Source organism: Erythrolamprus reginae, chromosome 3, assembly GCF_031021105.1.
Source record: "Erythrolamprus reginae isolate rEryReg1 chromosome 3, rEryReg1.hap1, whole genome shotgun sequence".
Classification (NCBI taxonomy): domain Eukaryota; kingdom Metazoa; phylum Chordata; class Lepidosauria; order Squamata; family Dipsadidae; genus Erythrolamprus; species Erythrolamprus reginae.
In genome coordinates this window covers 75,261,454-75,275,683 of record NC_091952.1, presented here as the reverse complement: position 1 = coordinate 75,275,683, position 14,230 = coordinate 75,261,454, and the positions used below count along the sequence as shown (strand labels likewise).

Below are 14,230 nucleotides of genomic sequence, written 5' to 3'. Positions count from 1 at the left end.
AGGCTCTTCCCCTGGAGCCTGCCAAACGACATTGTTTGGTCGACAGGACCCGGAGAAGGCCAACTCTGTGGGACCTTATCGGCCGCTGGGATTTGTGCGGTAGAAGGCGGTATAATGGGAATGATAGTTTGATGATGGAAAGACAGGTTTGCTTACAGTTTCACTTGAGTCAGAATCTCATTTGAGTAAACAACCAGTTATTTATTGAAATAAAAGTAAGATCCCAATCATTGTCCATTTTTTGTAAGCTATATATTTATTACTATGGTCAGTCTCCTTTAAATTAAACCTGTATCAGCCTTTTCATTCACAGGAATAAATGTATATCATTTTCTTCAATTTTGTATTTATCTTCAACAATAAACTTTGGAGGTATACATTAAAAACAACACTGTTGCTGAAATGTAATTATGAAAACGTTTCCATTTTCCTGTTTGTTAACAGAACTGCCCAGTAAGTGTGGAGGTAGGCAGACTGAAACCACATATTTAAGAAAACGAATTGAAAGGACATCATAGCCAAACAATAACAACCCACTGATGTGCCACCATATGGTATGCATCACAGCAAAACATTACTTAAACAGATTTCTGTTAAAAGAGCAGCTTTCTCATTTTTAACATACAGTGAAAACTCATTTTATTGGACCTTGATGGAACTGATGTGGAATTGACCAAATTTCCCTTTATGTCATTCACAACAATTTAATGCATGCCATTTGCAGATACCATGCAAATTACACAAATTAATGTATGTTCACTTTTTGTGTAAGGTTGTACATGCATTTTGTAATGCTATACTCCGACAACCTCAGTAAAGTTGTGAGGCAGGTATGATCTCCGTGGCTGGCTCAGAAAACAGATGTGGAAGGCGAGACCTTTTGGCCAAGAGATGATGGACGGAATGACACAAAGAATGCCTCTATCTTTCTGAAGAGAGCATTCCTATAGAAGTAGATGCGGAGGGCTCTCTGGACATCCAGAATATGCCATCAGACCTCCAACTCATGGCGAGGGTCCAAACAGAAGTTAGCAAGATCAATGGAAAGTAGAGTTGACCTTAGGAAGGAAAGCTGGATCCAGCCGCAGAACCATTCGGCCAGTGTGAAAGATGCAGAAGTACTTGTGTATCTACAACGTCCCCATCTCTGAAATTCATATCGCCAATGTTATGGACATCAGAAACACCTCCTTCCACGATAAGAGACACAGAAAAACCTACTGTATGGAGACTTAGTTAGAGCCTGCAGAATTGTAGTCAAATCCCAAGTAGGATAGCGGTATACCGACGGGGGCATTAGATGCAGAAACATACAAAGAAAGATCCAGACCCTTGGTAATGAGCCAAGAAATGAACTTCCGGTTGCCCTGTTTTTTGCTGTCCCCAGGCTTCATGAGGCTTTCCTGAAACATGGGGAGAGCAAAAATGCCCAAAAATCAGCTGGCCAGTATGCACATGCATGCTGGAGTTGACATAGGGCAATGCCTTGTGTGGCCTCAGATATGGCTTTGCATGCCACCTGTGGCACATGTGCCATCTATGGCATGCGTGCCATAGGTTTGCCATCACCGCTCTGTCGTGGTTGGCTCTGGCCCAGCTCCTGCCCCAGGGAATGGGGAGGTGGATGCAGGGGAAACTTCAACATGTCACAGGTCTGTGTTATTGCTGACAGAATCAGTTCAGAGTTTAGTTTCCTCAGACGAAGAAGAAGGTAGGAGTGACTCGGCAGAGGAGGGCTTGGCACACAGCCCAGGCAGTCAATCTCCCTTATCTTCTATTGCTTCAAATGATGACATTTTGGACCCACGCAAGCGCAGAATTATGCGTAGAAGAGACCAAGTAAGAACATATTACAGGAAATAAGGGAAGCCACCTGTGTTTGGGTGGGGCTCCAGTAATTAGGGCTTCTGCTATAAATAGCAGCATGTGGGTTTGGCCGTTGTGGAAGAATATCTGATCAGAGTTCGTCAGGAATCTTGTGTTGCTGGACTTTGTTGCTTTTTCACGCCTTTGAAACCAAAGCAGAGCAAGGGGTGTGTGTGTGTGTGTGTGTGTGTCACCTTCTTGGAAGAAGAAGGGGTGTGAAGCTTCTTCACCGCTGCTGGCTAAGTACTTAATGACTGCTTAAGGGAGATTGTACAGACTACCCGGTTGTTTTGGGAAGAGTGCTCTTTGCAATACAAAAAGAGTGCTTAGTTTATTTTGACTTTTGTGATAAAGAACATTGTTTTGAATTTTCAAACGTGTGTGTGTCTGAAATGTGTACCCTTGAATTTTCGAGAGGCTCCTATCAGAGAGCCCGGCAGAAAACGCTCTAGCATTTTAGACAATTAGCATCTTTACCTACAGAAAACTAGAAACCAACTCCAAATATCACTGCAAAATTCAGCACTATTACATGCTAATTTCCTTTGAACAAGCACATTGCTGAAGTAGATTTATGTTTTTTTCTGACAATGTTTCTCATATTTTATATGGTTTCTTGAAAACAAGCACTCTCTCTTTAGTATCAAGGCATGCTTTGTTACCTTTGTCTAGAGACATCCTGTTCTACTCTGATAAAACTTAATTGTTCCTCTGACATTGAACAGTAAGAGACTTTTAAACTCATCTAATAAACTAGAAGTGCTTTATTTTTAGCATTGTTTCAGAAAGAGTAACACTAGAAGACCTATTATCCCACTGCATTAGGTTAAAAAGCCATTTTTATTTTTCAAGTGTCTTCACATTGGTAACAGTGCCAGTCAGAGTTCTACATAATAAAGGGATATTTTATAACAGCGTTGAATAAACTTTAAATAATGTTTAATATTACGATTGAAGCAAAATTCAATTTTTAGCTCCTAAATAGATTTCCAAAGCAAAAAGCAGCAGCAACAAAAGACCTGAATAAAGCTGTTGTTTAAAATACCCTCCTCATGTTTATTGCCAACATATTCTTTCAGCTAAACTAATCATTTAGGCCAGTACAATATTCTCATTGACTGCACACAATCCTTGTAGGTCTTTTTTAATAAACAATTTTATACATTGTTTATTAAATCCCTGAAAATTCCCCAATATTTCATTGTGTGTGGATGATACAATTCTGGCTACAGGTATACCAAGAACTGTTAGCTTTTATAGAATAATAATTGAGAATATATAAACTGATACATTTTTAAATTGTACAGATGAACATACTGTAATTAATTAATATATTTTTATTATTAAAGATTAAAGGAAGTCCAATGCTGAGGACTTTCTTAAATACACTGCTCAGAAAAATAAAGGGAATACTTAAACAACACAATGTAACTCCAAATAATTCAAACTTCTGTGAAATCAAACTGTCCACTTAGGAAGCAACACTGATTGACAATCAAATCCACATGCTGTTGTGCACATTCAACTTTGTACAGAACAAAGTATTCAACGAGAATAGTTCATTCATTAGATGTGTTATTTGACTGTTCCCTTTATTTTTTGAGCAATATATTTTAAGACCACAAAATATCAAATAACTTAAATTTAAATAAATAAATGAGAAATACAGTATATACATAGAAATAAAGGATGTTTGAATAATATTTCCAATTTATCTCATTTTAATACAGCAATGTCTTTGTGGGACCTTTGGGGTTTGCATGTGTCAGCATAAGTTATCAAAGTCTGGAGTGAGATTTGTTACAAGAAGTTTTAGAATAAAATTCAGCCTATTTCAATTGATTGTAATGAACTGTAAAAATGTACTTTTCACAAGAATATACCAAAGGAAAAAGTATGACTATCAATACCTCTGCAGCTAACATCTTAGAAGGGATGTGCAAACCATTCTCTACACCAGTGTTTCCCAACCTTGGCAACTTGAAGATATCTGGACTTCAACTCCCAGAATTCCTCAGCCAGCATTCGCTGGCTGGGGAATTCTGGGAGTTGAAGTCCAAATATCTTCAAGTTGCCAAGGTTGGGAAACACTGCTCTACACAATCCATCTCATGTATGGGACTGACAGTCCCAAGCAGCCTGTGCCTGGACCAAAGCATCTGGGTTTTGGACAAACACAGGTAAAAGACCCTGTAGCAGTGATATCCCAAGATGGCAGACATCAGGTACAGGCCAGGAACAGCAGGGTGCAACATTGAAAAGAAAATGGAGAGTTGGGGATGCGGTAATGTAGGAAGGACAGCAAAACAGATATGACAAGCTTAAATTCAACTGCAACAGGATAGGATATGAAGGACAAAACTACTGGGAAGAAGGACAGGATGAGCCAATCAAATGTGCTGTGCTTCATTTCAAGTACTGTATAATGGGTAGGGAGAAGTAAGGAATTGAAAAGAATGGGAAGGGGCATTGGTCTTGCCTGATACGCCTCTTCTCATCAGGTGGAGCCAGCAGTCAAGATGCGTTGTCCTCGTCCATTCAGCAATGAGGACTGAGTCTGTCCATTTTTTTACATCGCGATCCACCCTTCTAGGACCCAGCTTTGACAAATCCGAAGACTAGACTTGGTGTGGCAAAACTGCAAGGTAGACCCCTGCAAGGGTAAGTTCCCATCCTGATAACTGCTCACTGGTTTATATATAGAGTCCAAAGAGATGATTACACAGATGAACAGTGTCCAAATCAAAGATTACCTATAGACAGTTTCCAAGATAGATGATCATAGAGTCCAAGTAAGTCCTATGGCCAAAATGTCACTGAAATTAATATTATCCAAATTTCTCAAGGGTCAGATTGATCAAAGGAGTGACTGACTGCCGGCTCCACCTGATGAGAAGAGGCTTCTCAGATAAGACCAACACTTCTTCTCCATCGTGGGTGGGGCCAGCAGTCAGGATTGGACATATCAAAGCACTAAGTCGCAATGGGAGGGAACAGTCTGCAATTATCAGGAGGCCTCCGCAACCACCCCTACTTGTCAACCAAAGGTGGTATCGTCCGATGCAGTATTTGTCAATTCAGTACTGCCATATGAATTGAGAGGTGAGGCCCAGTTCCTCCACTGAGTCGCCCAAGCGGTGGAGGTGGCGGCACTGTGCCCACCGGTCACGGAAGGGATGACAGTTCATAAGCCTTTGCAACAATGCCTTGAATCCAGCACCCAATTGTCGTCAAAGAGACTGTCAGTCCCAGAGATTGTGGGAGGAAGCGCCTCTGTCTTCCGAAAGGGACGTGTTCTGGAGAGACCTCTGCACGTCCAATGTGTGCCAAAGACGTTTGGAAGGATGTGTAGGGTGGGAGCAAAAGGAAGGAAACATCAATTCCTGAACTCGGAGGAAGGCAGAGTTCACCTTTGGCACAAAGGAGGGGTCCATTCTGAGGACCACCCAGTCCTGATGAAAAATACAAAGATCCTCCCTGACAGAGAGAACTGACAGTTCTGATATTCTCCGTGCTGACGTAATGGTGAGCAGAAAGGCTACCTTGAACGATAGGTATCTGAGAAAAGCCTCCCTCAGTGGTTCACAGGGCCTGTGAGGGACTTTAGAACTTTGGGCAGGTCCCAAGTGGGGTACCGGTGAATCACTGGTGGTCTCAAGTTGGAGAGCCCTTTGAGGAACCGACGAAGAGGTGAGAACTGCGAGAGCAAGTCGAGGTGGCCACACGACATGACTGATGAAAAAGCAGCTACCTGGCATTGGAGTGTATTCGGTGACAGACCTTTAGCCAAGCCCACTTGGATAAACTTCAAAAACTTGGGAAGTGGAACGCTCAAGGGTCCTCTGAAGTGCACCAGGAGCAAAATTGGTTATTAAGATTCCTCAGAATCTTAATCAGAATCCCTCTGATGAGATTTGACCCTATGGTAATAATTCTATCTGACATTCCTTGAAATTCTCTGAAGCTTAGAGAATCCATCACATTCTTTTTAGCTCTGAAGGGTTTTTTTTTTCAAAAAAGAGCTAGTGATCTTAATGAGACCATAACTGAAATAATGAGAATAAGTTACAAGGAATCCTTGCTGTTCTGTGAGCTTGCTTGCTTTTTTGCAGTTTTATTACCCAAACTAAGTAACACCATCAGTGCTAGTTAGTCGGCTAGTTGGATGATGTTATTGAATTTGGTAATGAAATATCTGCAAAAAACCAATCAAGCTCAGAGCACCAAGGACCCCACATTTCAACCCTGAGCTACAAATATTCTTCTTTAGAGTTTTTTTAATTGATATTCCAAATGCTCTGATTTTCTAGGTTTATAGCTGACAATACAAGAGATGTAACACTCACTGTGAGTAAACACATTATTACACTTTTAGTATTATATAGCCAAGTGTGAATTGGGCAACCATATACAATCAATACTGTTCACACGATGTGTTTTTGCTCTAAGCTATAGTGTAAGTTTACAATAGTCTAGGTTGGAACATTATACAAATCTCAGCAAATAAATAAGTTACAGCTTTATGTTTTACATAAGTGATTTATACACCCCTATTTGGCAAGATGATTGCAACTATCCAGCTTATAATATAGTCTTTTGATCTATAAAATGATGCCTTATTTGATAGCAGAGGGTAAGAGATGATCTTTGCATAATGAAATAGTGGCATAATCTTTAACAAATCCCCAAGGAAAATATTTAGATCCATAGACTTTTGATAGCTGCTGCCCAACCCTGCTCACTTTTAGGCAAAATACAGTATTTTAAAAAAGTATATCTACTACTGCAAAAGCCAATTATACTGATGCATTTCAGACATGTTATGGGGACTGAATCAATCTTAGTCACACAGAAGGCTAACCTCCTGCAGGAAAAAATACTGCTGATTCTTTTAACAGCTGCTAATACTATTGATTATGGTATCTTAAATCACCTATGCAAAAGAAAAAATTAGAGACAGTGTTCCCTGATTATTTCTACTTTCAGAGTTAATGTTAAAAAATAAAACTGGGTGACTATGCCTTTGCACCCTTACAATTGTTTCATCCCCAATATTTTTTAATCTCTATAGAAATCTCAGTCACCAGGAATTTTAAAGAAACAGTAATCAGAATCATTCTTGATCAGGATGGAATAGGTTAGCTATTGCTGCCTACGTAAATTCACTTTTTCATTATTACATGCATTGAATGTGATCCAAAAATCGCAGATGTGTAAATGTGGTGGCCAGATTGCTAAGTACTTCCTTCTGCATGATATATTCAACATTCAACATTTTGTTGAAGGAACTAGAGAACTTATCAATCAGATATCAGATCAGGTGTCTCCCAGCTTCTGGATAGCTTATAATTCACCCAGAGAGATCATATCATTAAGATTACAAATTGTGGATGTTCATTCTCCTTAATAACCCTTCTTAGTGACATATATATCCCTTGGAATACTGATCTTCTCTGATATTCAAGGAATACTTGTTATTATATAATTTACATACAAGGTTTTTTCCTATATTAATGGTAAAATCAAATAAACTATGATTTAACATAATAAACATAGCCATGAACTATTAGCTTTCCCAAGTAAAATCTGTAATTGAAGGTATTAATCTAAAACCTTCATTAAGTTATTGCTCCAGGATACATAAATACTGAAAGTGAATGTGCTGATAAACTGCTTTAGAAAAAGTGTATAAAAATCAGAATTATATATGTACTTTTTTAAAAATATAAAGAGATTGATTCAAATGTAAATAGCAAGCTACTTTTCTCCACCATATAAATAATGCATATTTCTTGGTATATCCAAATCTAATTTAATACAGAGATTTTAGACTTACAGCCCATCATTTAATGATCAAAGTCACAATGATTTGGAATGGGTGCTTTATGGTCTGTAAAGCACTTCCAGCTGTTGTAAAATGTCATAAACCAGGGGTCCCCAAACCTCAGGTCACAGGCCGATACCAGTCCCTGGCCAGTTGGAACCAGTCCACACAAGCAACTGGTGAGCATGAAAAACTTCATCTATGGATGCACAAGATTGGGTTGCATACACAAAGCCATCTCCTCCCCGTTGCCTGTCCATGGAGGCAAAACATTTGGGGATCTCTGTCATAAACTACTCCTTATAAATACAGAGGCTAAGTACAAAAAACACATTAGATAAAATTTAAAGGAACTATATTATGTCTCAATTCAGTTTAAGAATTGCACTTCCTACCAATGCCTACAGGCCTAATGGCAATATAGAACTGAAGAACTGACTTCTGAATAATGTTTTCATGAGTGTGTTCCTTTGGAGAACCATGTGGGTTGGACGAAAGGAAGACAAGTTGAAATGTTCAAAATAAAATAAACATTTTAAAACTCAATTATTGCTATCTTAACCTATTCCAGCATCCACTCTACTCACTTTATTAAGCAAACACTGAGTTGTAGAGGAATCTGCTCAAAAATGCTTGGAAAACTGCAAGATAGGCAACTTTCTCTCAAATTAAACAAAAATTCATGAATGGTTCAAGCTACATATGTAATATATACACATATGAAATATTTCACATATGAAATATTGAAACTACTACTTTTGATAACCAAGGCAGAGATACTGTAGTTATTAATTACAACATTGATAGATTTATTTCAAGTTAATGAAGAACAAGTGTTTCAAGGACTGCCGCCAATATTTTTAAAATCACATCCATATTGGGGAAGTCATCCAATTTAGGCATCTGTTTTCTAACAGTTATTTTGCTAAAGAATTGTTATGCATGCTAATCTACCCAACTCATAATTCTGCTGCTTAAAGCAATATAAATATGGCACTATGCACAAATGCAAGAATGAAATTATTTGTATCATAACCAGCTATATAAGCTGATCCAGTGCCACTATAACATTTTAATAGAAGAACGGTAATGAGAAAACATGTAACTTACTTTTCTCCTTCATCGTGTGCCAATGCTGCCAGGGAAACAGATAAGCTATCATTCAAAAATAACTATTTCCCCTTTTAAGATGATTTTTAAAATTCTGCATGGTAAATAATCTTAATCCAAATTCTTTATGCTAAAGCTGCCCATATAAACTGCTTCGTTATCAAAGAATCCTGGAATTTGGGGAAAATAAACACTTTATAGTCATATTACTTAAATGCATAAATTATTATTTATTATTACAAATCAACATCTTGCGATTCGTGATGACTGTATAATAAGTATAAGCCGTCCCGAGTCCTCGGACAAGGGCAGCATATAAATCTGATAAATTGATAAACAAACAAACAAATAAATAAAGCAAATCACTGCAGTTAAATTAGTAACACGGTCATTAAATGAATCTAGCTTTCCTTTTGATTTTTATCAGAAGGTTGCAAAAGGTGATCACATGACCTAGGGATACTGGAACCCTTATAAATACCAGCTGGTTGCCAAGCATCTACGGTTCGATCATGTGACCATGGAGCTGCTGAAATGATCATAAGTGTGAAAAAATGGTTATAAACCACTTCTTTCAATGCCGTTGTAACTTTAAATGGTCACTAAATGAATAGTTGTAAGTTGAGGACTATCTGTAATTAATTTTTCAAAAGGTCATGATATTAGCTTAGTTTGTACCTTTCTTTAGGTATGCTATAGTCAATTTTCAATCAGTATTTTATATATATATATATTATATATTCATATATATATATATCATTATCAGCAAAATATGTTATACACACACACATATATCTTTGCATTAATTGACAGTTTCTATAAGCGTATTACCGTGGAAGTAAATCTAAAAATTTGATTGTTAATATTTTCTCTGCTTATTTATACATTTCATAAATTTGACTCGTGGATAGCAACAAATTATGGAGTTAACTTTCAGGGATCTTAACTGATTTTCAAAGGCCTGCTATCGTATCTTACAATGAGAGATTAATCTTTTGTCCAGGAGTTTAAAGTGGCACATATGGTTGTTTTCTCCTGCATTTTATCTTCACCACAACCTTATATGAAGCAAGCTGGATTCACAAATAGCAACCAGCTCAAAGTCAGTAAGAAAACATCTGTCTGCATGACTCACTAAACTAGCTATGGTACCTATATTTTAGTACATTTATGCAAAGTAGTTACTGAGAAAATTATGGTGCAGTCTGTTTTGTGAGTCCAGAAAACTTAGTTGTGAAACCAGGTTAGTTTCACCATAATACAGGGAAACAGGCAACCTATTTGATGGCAGAACTGAAGTTTTGAATACCTCTGCCTTCCTATGTTAAAAACATTTTTTTTTTAAAAAAAGAAATACCTATTCTCCAAAGCACCTGAGGGTAGAACAAGAATCAAGGGGTTGAAACTAAAGAAAGAGAGAAGCAATTTTGAACTAAGGAGAAATTTCCTGACAATTAGAACAATTAATCAGTGAAACAGCTTGTCTCCCTAAGTTGTGAATGCTCCAACACTGGAAGTTTTTAAGAAGATGTTGGATAACTTTTTGTGAAGTGATATAGGGTTTCCTGCCTAAACAGGGGGTTGGACTAAAAGACCCCCAATGACCTTTCCAATGGCTGCTGTTGCTGCTGCTGTTATTATTAATGTTTACTACTTTTAAAGATAAGACTAAGTTTGAGAGGAGACATGGAAACTTCAAAATTTAAATTAACTCTTCAAAAAGAACTACAGTACATCTTGATTTTGGCTCTATCGTTTATTTAAAAAAACAACAACCCAAGGATAAAAATTCTCAATTGCAAAGAGAAATGGGAATGGGGAAATATATATATATTTCCCCATTCCCATTTCTATATATGAAACCATTTTTTAATCTTTTCCCAGAAGTTTTTATACTTGAGTGCAGAATAAACCCCATAAAGGTTTCCAACGAATGCCTCCACTTTCTCCAGGAACAGGGACATGTTAGCATGCTCTATTCCTAAACCTAGGTTAAATCACCCTTAACAAACTCTTGTTTCCTGCCAAATACTGTTAAGCATTCACACTGTATGAACACCTGGAACCCATTTAGGTATTTATGTCAATGGATTCTCACAGGAGAAAATCTTAAATAAATAGTAAGACATAAGAGCTTAAGCTGCTGAGTGGCTCAGTTTTTTCTAAAACATCTCTTTGATCAAAGTTTATTAAAGGAGGATCAGGACGAAAATTTCTTCAAGCATGTGAATGGCCCAACACTGGAAGTTTTTAAGATGATGATGGATAATCATCTGTCTGAAGGAGTGTAGGGTTTTCTGCCTAGGCAGGGGGTTGGACTAGAAGACCTCCAAGGTCTCTTCCAGCTCTGTTGTTGTTGTTGTTGTTGTTGTTATTATTATTATTATTTATTAGACTTGTTTGCCGCCCTTCTCCGAAGACTCGGAGCAGCTCACAGGATAAATATAATATGTATACAAATCTAATTAGTTAAAACTATCAGTTATTGTTATTGTTTATTATTATCGTTGTCTATTATTATTAATTATTATTGTTATTATTTTTATTATTATTATTATTATTATGGGTGAGCATAAGTGCACTAGTGTGCCTTCCGTCCCCTGTCCAATTGTCTCTCCTATATTTTATATATCTTTTCTCCCATTCATATATCCTTTCCTCTACTCTTCATTGATGTATTCTATTCTCATATCTCTTTTTCTATCCCTTACCTGTTATTTACTACTACATGTTTTATTCTCTTTAACTTTCCATTTGTATTGGACAAAATAAATAAATAAAAATAAATTGTTGTTGTTGTTGTTGTTGTTATTATTATTATTATTATTATTATTATCATTATTATTATTATTATTATATGAGAACGAGTCGCATTACAGCATCGATAATCCCATAGTTTAAGAAAATAAAGGTGACATTCTTTTATTCCCAAATACGCGCGTGTGAATAAACGTGAATAAATTTTCCACGCGTTTTCTAATCTCACTTCATTTTTCCGATTACTTTCTCTCTTGCCTTAGTGATTTTCACAAGTAGTAAAATTAACCACGTTGGGGAGGAAAGGGGGGGGGCATGATTGTCAAATATAGATTTTTTTAAAAAACACTTGGCGGAAAAAATAGGCTTAAAGCGGCAAGAAAACTAGGAACGGGCAGAACCGGTTCTCCAATAGGGAGAAATAATTTCGTACACCACTTGTCAGGTTTGTTGGAAGAGGGAAGGAAAAAATCGAAATAATCCAACCGCGTTACAAACGATGCCCCGTAACCCGCGAATACCTGAGCGGCTGAGATTCTAGCTGCGTTCGGGTCCCGACAGAATCGGCCTTGCTGCGCTAGACGGGGAGGAACAGCCGACCCTTTGCCCTTTAAGCGCATAGTCGCTTCGGACAATATGCGGAAAATTGTAGGCCAAAGGGTTAAAAGCAAGCGGCCGCTTCTCCCCCCAACCAGGCCGGGTTAAGATAGAAGTCTATTCCTTGCGAAAGGAGCTCGGGTCGGCGGAATCCAAGCCGCGGTAAGGATGGGCGAGCGCGAACGGAACGCGCGCAACGAGGACTAAAGAACTTTCCCAGCTTGACACGTGACCCAGATCTTAAAGCTTTAAGGATTCTGCCGCGTTCCAAGCGCGGCGGCCTTTCGGCCAATCGGAGCGCGTCGTCTGTCGGGTGTGTGAAGGGAAAGCGGGAAAGGCTCGCCGGCGTCCAAGGAGGGACACGAGGCCAAAAAAAACCCAAACAGATGGAAAGTGTTTATTGTTCCGCCACTCGTGACTATTAAAAGAGGTCGCTTTGGGAGATGGCGGTTTTTTATCAGGAGATCCTTCAACAACAACACAAAAGCACGTGATAGATACAGACTAATGGTAAATCTCCCCAAACCTGACTGCAGAAAATGACTCAAGCAACAGAGTGAACAATGCCTGGAACTCACTACCTGTTGTTTTTTCACCTAACCCCCAAACCTTCAACCTTAAATTATCTACTGTTGACCTCTCCCCTTTTCTAAGGTCATAAGTGCACTATTGTGCCTACCAACCCTGTCCTTCTGTCCCATTATCCTTTTATCACTTCTTTATATTTTGTTATATGAATACAAACTATAACTCTATACTTGTTTGACAAATACAATAAATAAAATAAATAAATAAAATAGGGCAGAGAAACTGCCTATTTTCCTTGTGGTGGGAACCTGGGGGAACATGATCAAAACATTTAAATATGTTAAAGGGTTAAATAAGGTTCAGGAGAAAAGTGTTTTTAATAGGAAAGTGAAAACAAGAACAAGGGGCCACAATGAGAGGTTAGTTGGGGGAAAGATTGGAAGTAAGGTGAGAAAATATTATTTTACTGAAAGAATAGTAGATGTTTGGAACAAACTTCCAGCACATGTGGTTGGTAAATCCACAGTAACTGAATTTAAACATGCCTGGGATAAACATATATCCATCCTAAGATAAAATACAGAAAATAGTATAAGGGCAGACTAGATGGGCCATGAGGTCTTTTTTTGCCATCAATCTTCTATGTTTCTAACCTGGAAGTCCTGCTGCAATGTTATTGGTTAATCTTATTCCTTAATTGTAGGAAATTGCAACCACCACAGTAAAAATGTTAATTGTTAAAAAGCCTAGGAAGGTGATGGCAAACCTTTTTTTGCTCAGGTGCTAAAAGGTCGCGCACGCCCACAATTTTGTGCACGTGTGTTCCCACACCCATAATGCAATGCCCTCCCCTGTGCATGCACACACACACACACACACACACACACATACACACACACACTGCTCTCTCCCTGTACATGTGTGCAGGCTTCACTGAAGCCTCTGGACTCTGTGGATGGCAAAAATTGGGTCCAATGGGATTACCAGAATTTCGGAAACGAACTTCCAGTAGACTTGTTGGGCCCATTTTTCCCATTCAAAGGCTCTGGAGGCCTTCCTGAAATCTGGGGAGAGAAAAAATGGCCTTCTCCGCCCTCTGGAAGGCCAAAAATCAGCTAGCCAGCATGCACATGCATACTGGAACTGACAAAGGGCAATGCCTCACATGCCCTCACATGCCACCTGTGGCACATGTGCCATAGGTTCGTCATCATGGGCCTGGAATGAGACAGGAACAGTAAATAAAACCCCTAAGTCTTAAGATGGTTGTGGGTATCTTTCTGCAGGGCCATGTACATCAAGTGCATAGGCAGGACCCAGGGGAAAAGCCTTCTCTGTGGCGGCCCCGGCCCTCTGGAACCAGCTCTCCCCAGAGATCAGAATTCCCCCACCCTCCTCGCCTTTCGTAAGCTCCTTAAAACCCACCTCTGTCGTCAGGCATGGGGGAACTAAGATATCCTTTCCCCCTAGGCCTATACAATTTATACATGGTATGTTTGTTTGTGTGCTTGTTTGGTTTTTAGTGAGGTTTTTTTTAGTTATTTTAAA

The 14,230-nt window shown here is 38.6% G+C and overlaps 1 protein-coding gene across 5 annotated transcripts in view; it reads right to left on the bottom strand.

The window, feature by feature from the left end:
* The window catches only part of ELAVL4 (ELAV like RNA binding protein 4), a 127,789-nt gene extending 115,450 nt beyond the window's left edge, over window positions 1-12,339 (bottom strand). For 4 of the 5 annotated variants that reach the window (XM_070745846.1, XM_070745847.1, XM_070745848.1 and 1 more), the window contains exon 1: window positions 12,079-12,339. In XM_070745846.1, the coding sequence (XP_070601947.1) occupies window positions 12,079-12,177 (99 nt within the window). In that variant the 5' untranslated portion in view covers window positions 12,178-12,339. Of the gene's footprint in view, window positions 1-8,800; window positions 8,826-12,078 lie in introns of all 5 variants that reach the window. The other variant, XM_070745850.1, reaches the window with a different exon arrangement.
* Window positions 12,340-14,230: the final 1,891 nt, after the last annotated feature.